Below are 7,500 nucleotides of genomic sequence, written 5' to 3' on the forward strand. Positions count from 1 at the left end.
CAGAGGCTGAGGGTTTGCAGAACAACTGGTTCAGGGGGAAACAAGGAAATCTAACAAAGGTAGAAGCCATTCAGCCCATCACGCCTGCACGAACACCATACTACTGTAATTTATCAACACAATATCCAAGGAAGAAAATGCAAAAAATGTTTTTAATCAACGAAATGTTTTTTTTGTCTGTTTTGGTTTTTTTTTTTTTTTTGTTATTTCTTTTTTTTTATTTATTTCTTTTTCTTTTTTTCCCCTCAGGGGAGGGGGCATGGGCTTGGTTAAAACACACATCAACCACACAACTCTCCTTGACAAGACCCCCACCAACAGCACTCCACGGGTACACATGCACACAATCACCCATCAATGCTCCTAAACTACCTAAAAGTCCTATCAACATCCCCATACAATTCCATGCATTCACTAGAAACAATTAGTATTCCCGTCAGCGAAGCGACAGGTAGTATTTGCTAGTACCCAATATTATCTTCAACATCTCCATCATATCTCCACGCTATTGCCTCCTTTCTCATGTAAAAAGTCCTGTCTCTTTCAGTCACTCCTCATTGCTGAGTTGAGCTCATCCCAGGATCAATATAGTAGCTCTACACTGAACCCTCTCTATGGCAGACATCTCCTTCAGATGTGATGACCAAAACTGTACACAAGATTCTTCATGAAGCCTCACTAAATTCCTGTACAGTGTTAACACGACCTCATTTGATTCATATATGACCCCCCCCCCACCGAATACAACCTAAAACCCTATTTGCTTTACCTATAGCTGTCTAGCACTGTGCTGCCTGCTTACCTCCCATATCTATTACCACCCCCATATCCTTCTCCTGTATGACATGCTCCAAAATTACCCCATGCATCCTGTAATCTCTATTTTGATTGTTCTAAATAAAAGGAGGATTGCGGGAGTGAAGAGGGTGGATAAAAGGAGGATGGATGAACTGAGGGAGGAGATTGGTGTGCAGATGAGCATGACGGGGTGATTGGTGAAATGTCGGCTGAGATGGGCTGGACACTTGGTGTGAATGGGGGAAGAGAGAATGGAAAAGAGAGCGGATACGTTAAGGGAGCAAGGTAGGAGGAAAAGAGGTAGACCGTGGTTGATATAGGAGGATTGTGCGAGGAGGGATACCCATAAGGTAGGGATGGTGGGAGAGTGGAGGGAGTTGGCTGAAGACAGAGGGAGGTGGAGGAGTATCGTGGTCAAGGCAGGACAGAAGCTTGATGTCATCGGACATCACCCTTATAAAGGGAAGAGGAGCAGAAGAACAACTGCATAAGAATGGGACAAAAAGTTAACCATGCTGTGTTGGGTGAAGGTTTTTGGTGACATTTGAAGCTTGTCATAACGCCATACTATTTATCGTGCGATATCGCACTACTTTTTAATCAAACTACATTTTATCGTACAATCACACTAGTTTTTAATTGAACTATAACCACATTATTTTTTAAATCACACATCTTATCGCGCTATATTGCACAACTTTTTATCGCGCCATATCACACTACTTCATTTTATCGTGCCATATTGCACTACTTGTTAATCGCAACTTTTTATCGTGCCATATCACACTACTTCATTTTATCGTGCCATATTGCACTTCTTGTTAATCGCAACTTTTTATCGCGCCATATCACACTACTTCATTTTATCATGCCATATTGCACAACTTGTTAATCGCAACTTTTTATCGTATCACATCACACTACTTTTTATCGTGACACACTACACTACTTTTTATCGTACCATATTGCACTGCTTTTTATCACACCATATCACACTACTTCTTTTAATCGTGTCATATTGCACTACTTTTTAATCGCTATTTGTTATCGTGCCATATCACACTACGTTTTATCGTAACATGGAATTTATGTCATGCCGGTATGATTTTAAGCATTGTATGCCCCGTCGTGGGCAATTGTGACATCCGATCACAGTTTTAAATACATTTCATCATTGATTCACTGACTGACATTAGATTTTAAAAAAGTTTTTTCACATAAAAATCGATCCTTTCTTTCATCAGACCATTTATCCAAGGAAAAGACCAAGTGAACTAGAAGCTGCATTTTGAATGTGAAAAGGGTGACTTCTTGAGACGGAGGAGCAAAAAGAAGCACGACCAAGAAGAAACCAAGACAATAAGAAGAATAAAGAAGAGATCCTCTGCTTTGTTCGGGCCGGTGATTTAGTCGACCTTCGGGTTCTGCTTGGATTGGGTTAGGGAGGAGGCTTTTTGAAGGCTTTCTGCTTTGGCTTGGCTTTTAGTAAGCTTTTTGCTTTGGCTTGGCTTTTAGCAGGCTTTTGGGTTCTGCTCGGCTCGGAGTTATTGGTTCGTCGAAGAGAGAGGCTTTGTTCATCGGAAGAGAGTTGAGCTGGTTGCTCAGCTGGTTCTTGGTTCGTGTTGTGAGAGGCTTTGTTCATCGGAAGAGAGTTGAGCTGGTTGCTCGGCTGGCTCTTCTTGGTTCGTGGAGCTCTTTGTTCTCCACTTGGTTCCCGGCTTGGTGCGACTCATCGGCCTCATCTTGGAGGTGGTTCTTCGAGATAGCGATGCATCGACGGGAAGGATCGGCACCTCGTCTCACCAGCACGTGTTCAGAAGCGTGAGAGGATTCGCTGGAGCTCGGGAAGGATCGCGGCTCACAGCGATTGGATCCAGCTCACTCTCGCTAGAGCCCGGGTCCGAAAAGCTTGAAGACCACATGAGGTGGAGAGGTTCGAGATAGGTTCTGGGTTTCAGCTCATCTGTCCCTCCGAGCTGGTGTCCGTTATTAAAGGCATCAGCCACCATTTCTTGGGTGTGTGTGTGTGTGTGTGTGTGTGTGTGTGTGTGTGTGTGTGTGTGTGTGTGTGTGTGTGTGTGTGTGTGTGTGTGTGTGTGTCCGTGGGCCCGTCTAATAAGTAGGAAACTGTTAAGTGCTTTGTGTGCTGTAAATGATTGTATTGCATTTCGTATAGTCGGTATAGTTCTGCTCTTACGTGCTTCCCTAGTTCCTCATTATTATTAATAAATACCCCAATTGTTAAATGTTTTCATCTCGTCGCGTCGATTCTTTCATTGACTGAGCATTTCGTGTGTTGGGAGTTAGCTGTTGGTTTGCCGTAAAAAGGGGACATTCGGACCGACAGTTCTCGGCGATTAAGCCGCTCGGAATCGCGCACGGGACAGGCTCGCTTAAACTGCTTGTTCCGTATGAGTTCCGTCGAGGGTGGAATACCCCGGTAGTTGGATCACGTGGGTATTTAGGTAAATTGAAGATTGGCAATCGACCCGACCCCACGTGGTCTGCCCATTGGCGTATTTCGGTTCTTGCACAAGGACCCGTCGGCCTCGGAGTTATCCGGGTGGCGATCTATATTCCGGACGATCGGTCGGGCCGACTCGACTTGCGGCTCCGTCAGAACGGTCGGCTCGCAGCCGACACCCGGCACCGTAACAATATCAAGGAAGACACAAAATCGTTTCCAGAATCAGAGAGGGTGGCATTCAGCTCTGCACAGACAGCTTGCTGTCTGGTGGGCCTCTAGTTCCCCATGTTAGATATGTGAATCTGAAATTGACATATTCATGAAAGTACATGTAAGGATAAGAAAAGAAGATCAAAAATAGAAAAAAAAATCCTTGAAGAATATAACAAAAGTATATCACACATTTGGAAATGAACTCATGCAGTCCTTTGAAGGAAAACAAACATTTTAGAAATTGTTACATCATATGATGATGGAAAACTCACTCCATTGAGAGCGTTTCTTGTTCAGGAATCGGCAAAATTCGGTCTTGAGAAGAAGAGCAGGGCTGCTGCGGAGGGTTGTCTCCACCTGCACCTTGCAATGAAAGTGTCCAAATCACAAATAAAGTGAAAGTAGGGAAGTCTCCAGGAAATAAAAAGTGGGTGGGGGGAAGTCGGAGCACAGGGTGGGGGTGGTGTACCTTAATACATTCCTTTACGTATTTACTTTTCAGGAAAGAAAAACTTCACCCAATATTCGATGTCACATTTTTGAGGTAAGAACATGCACATCTCCATCAAAAAACATCAGATGTTATGGTAAAGCAACTTTTTGGGTCAGAAATAAAGCACAACCAACACAGTCAATTTATCCCAAATCTCTCTTCCTCATCCCAACTGTATATTCCTCATCTGTGGAGATTTAAATTGCCACCATGACAGATGGTTGGGCATCAGCTCTGCAACACCCAGCGATGGCATTTTAGGTGAGGCTTTATTTTTCTTTTTAACAAGAAAAGCTCATGGAAGCACAAGTGTATGCTCCACATCCACCCCACCCCTCACCTCAAATGGTGTTCCAACAGACTCTGCCCAACATAAGGCAGAATCTATACTCTGTCTTCGCCTCAAAATTTCCTGTTCTGTCCCTGTCTCAATCAGATGTACCCACTGTCTACTGGACTCTGTGTCCTCACTCGATAAGGTAGAGAAAAGTTCTGGTCAGCCTTGACCCTGCTTCAACAATGGGCCTAGATGGCATCAATGCCCATGTTCTCAAATCCCGCTTTGCTATTCTTGCTTTACCTATCTCTGTACGACTCATTGTCCTTTTTGACCACATCTAAAAGTCAGCAATTGAGCAAATGTGATTCTCCTAGACAAGATGGGTGCAAAAACAGCTCCTACAAATTAGACTCGTAAGCTTACTTCAAAGAATATATCCAAGCTTACTTCCTAGAAAAGTGATGGAATCCATCATTGCTGCTGGCATTGGCTTTCCTCTTTTCAAACAGTTTGGTTTCTGCAAATCAGTTGGGAGTCTGTTAAAGTCACTCAATTCTGCACACACTGCTACTCATAACTTATATTAGCAATAGCTGGTGGTCCTCAATCTCAAACAAGGGATCAGGACAGTCTCCCTCGACATATCTCAGACATTACATTCAACATGATCTAGCATACTGCTCTGCTTACTATTCTTGCTGTGGCATACAATGCTGTCTTCATATTTTGCTTTTTGACTTCCTCCACTCTTGCAATCAATGGAACCCTTTCCTCTCCTCTCCTCTCCTCTCCCAGTGGAGACAGGAGTGGCAGAAGGCAGTGTGGAACATGCACACACGATATATATATATATATATATATATATATATATATATATATATATATATATATATATATATATATATATATATAATCGAAAAATGTGGAGTGTGATGAGCATTCCCCCGAACTTCATTGGACATCGTCCTACACCAAAGCGGGACCTCCAACCCGAGGCCTTGTGAATGTCAAACAAACAAAGATTACATGGTCAACATCAGCTAAACATCAAACGGAGTCTCACATCCAGATTTTGGGCTTGCTTGCCTTCATCAGGACAGCATACCCATAAATATCTAACCAACGATGACCACCTTCATCGTTTAAACATCAGAAGCACCTCCTAACTGTTATGGTGAGCATTGCCATGGATGAAGTCTCACACAGTAAAACCGCATAATCTGCAAAGAACAACTGCCTGTCTTCCACCCAGACGATTGTTCCCGCTAATGCAAACCATTCAACCAGAGGCAAGTGATGTGATCAGCAGGAAAATCAAAACATGTGGAGTGTGACAATCACTCCCCCGATCTCAAATGGACATAGTCCCATGCCAAAGCATTACCTTCAAACCAGAGTTGACTGTTTTCCCGTGCACGCGCATTAATCTCCGAGAGTCTTGGTTGTAGGCCTCCAAGAGAGAAGTTCGACCATCTGGGCTGGCAGTGTTAACCGCCCATTATCAAAATTTGGGTCGGGGGTTTAACCTGGACCGCCAGCACCGCGACTATATATATATATATATATATATATATATACATACATACATAAACATATACATATATCTCTATTATAATACCAAGCTTGCACACTAAAAACTCGGCTCGCCGTCACACGATCCCTATGAAATTGCTGTGGCATTAGCGGACATGCCGACAATGTTTGGGAAGTCTTGGCGTTCCATAGTACCACTTGCATTATGCACAATGCTAATTTTTGTCATTCCCCGTGTACAGTCTGTTGTCTGCTACCAGCCATGTTGTACTGCTATCCCGTGCGTGTGCACGGGTATCGCTAGTACATATATATATATATATATATATATATATATATATATATATATATATATATATATATATATATATTGTTGTGGTTACCAAATTCGCAAACCACCATTCAGGTCCCTGAGGTGAGACATCTCGGTAAGTATATGTGTAGTTAGGCCCAAACCCGTTGTCTAGTGGGAATACATGTCATTCATGCGTGCTGCGACTCTTCAGGATAGCCGTTTTTCTTTTACTATCTTTATTTTGGACCAACCGCCATTGTTACCACCACCAACCACAACATCAACCACCCAACGCGGCGCCGCTTCACGTCACACCTCGCAACCGTCGCATCGCCACCGTTCTTGCGCCGCTTGTGGGTACCGGTGTTGGACTCGTGCAGGGCGCGCGCCGAACAGCGTGTACAAAACCACGGATTTTCCGCTTCAAAAACGGAACAAAAACGACACACGCCCACTTTTGTTCCGTCCAATCGGTGAGCGAGGGGCGATTTGGCCCCGCCTCCAGGGCGTTGGAGGGCGATCGCTATATGCAAATTTATGGATCAAAATGCATTCACGCCCACTTTTTCTCGGGCCAATGGGGAGCGAGGTGAAAGGTCGAAGGCAGGGGGTCAAAGATGAGAGAGCGAAGCCACGGGGCTTATATAAGCGACCGCGTTCGTCAGTCAAGGGAGTTAAGACTTCGCAGCCGGTGGAGTTGGGAAGAAGAAGCAAGAAGGAGTTGGTCGTCGTCGTCGTCGTGTGCGTTGGAGTCAGAGCGAAGAGGACGGAGCTGTGGAGAGGCGGCGAGGGCAGACGAGGGGGTGCTCGCGTCGTGCCGGGAGCTGCACACCAGGGAGGCCGACGGCGCGACCTGGTCGAGGTGGAGACGCTCGTCGCGGGACTCGAGGCAGAGTAGAAATCCTCCTTTCCCTCGAGCATCAGCAACCCCCTCCTGTTTCCCCCCGCGCTGAGATAGTGCGACCAAGGGGGCCCCTTTCCCACCCCCTACCAGACACTGTCCGCGAGGCCCGCGGAGTTGAGGCACCATCGCCGCTCCGCGTCTCATCACCAGACGGGTAGGCCCGACCCGGTCTCGGCCTCAGGCCCGCCTCATCGTTGAGGGTGTTCTTTTTCTTGGTTTTGGATATGTGTTGTCGGCGCCGTCTGTGAAGTAAAATTGTATAAGTGTTGCCGTGTGCTCGCGTAATCGGTATAAGATCTGCATTGTCACATTTGCTTTTTGTGTAAAATTGCATTGTGTTTCTTTTCCTTTTCTATGTGCTTTTGGTGGAATTGAATATGTGTGCTTTCCGTTCATCGCGAATAAATGTGCTTTGTGTTGAACTGTTTCCCACTTCGCTTCGTCATTTCTCTCATTGAATCCTCATCTTGCTTCACGTAAAGGGTTGGTAGTGGGCTGAATACGCCCGATAATTAAT

At 45.0% G+C, this 7,500-nt stretch overlaps 1 protein-coding gene across 14 annotated transcripts in view; it reads right to left on the reverse strand.

The window, feature by feature from the left end:
- TP53BP1 (tumor protein p53 binding protein 1) overlaps positions 1 to 7,500 on the reverse strand; it is an 80,958-nt gene that overhangs the window by 61,052 nt on the left and 12,406 nt on the right. For 11 of the 14 annotated variants that reach the window (XR_015049961.1, XR_015049962.1, XM_085848674.1 and 8 more), the window contains exon 6: positions 3,751 to 3,841. Coding sequence is in view for 12 of the 14 variants with exons in the window: in XM_085848674.1 (XP_085704800.1) it covers positions 3,751 to 3,841 (91 nt within the window). In the remaining 2 variants the exon portion in view is untranslated. The remainder of the gene's footprint in view (positions 1 to 3,750; positions 3,842 to 7,500) is intronic. The other 3 variants (XM_085848678.1, XM_085848671.1, XM_085848668.1) reach the window with 1 other exon arrangement.

This window comes from Eptatretus burgeri, chromosome 12 (assembly GCF_056783735.1).
Source record: "Eptatretus burgeri isolate ZD-2024b chromosome 12, Ebu_testis_v1, whole genome shotgun sequence".
NCBI lineage: Eukaryota > Metazoa > Chordata > Myxini > Myxiniformes > Myxinidae > Eptatretus > Eptatretus burgeri.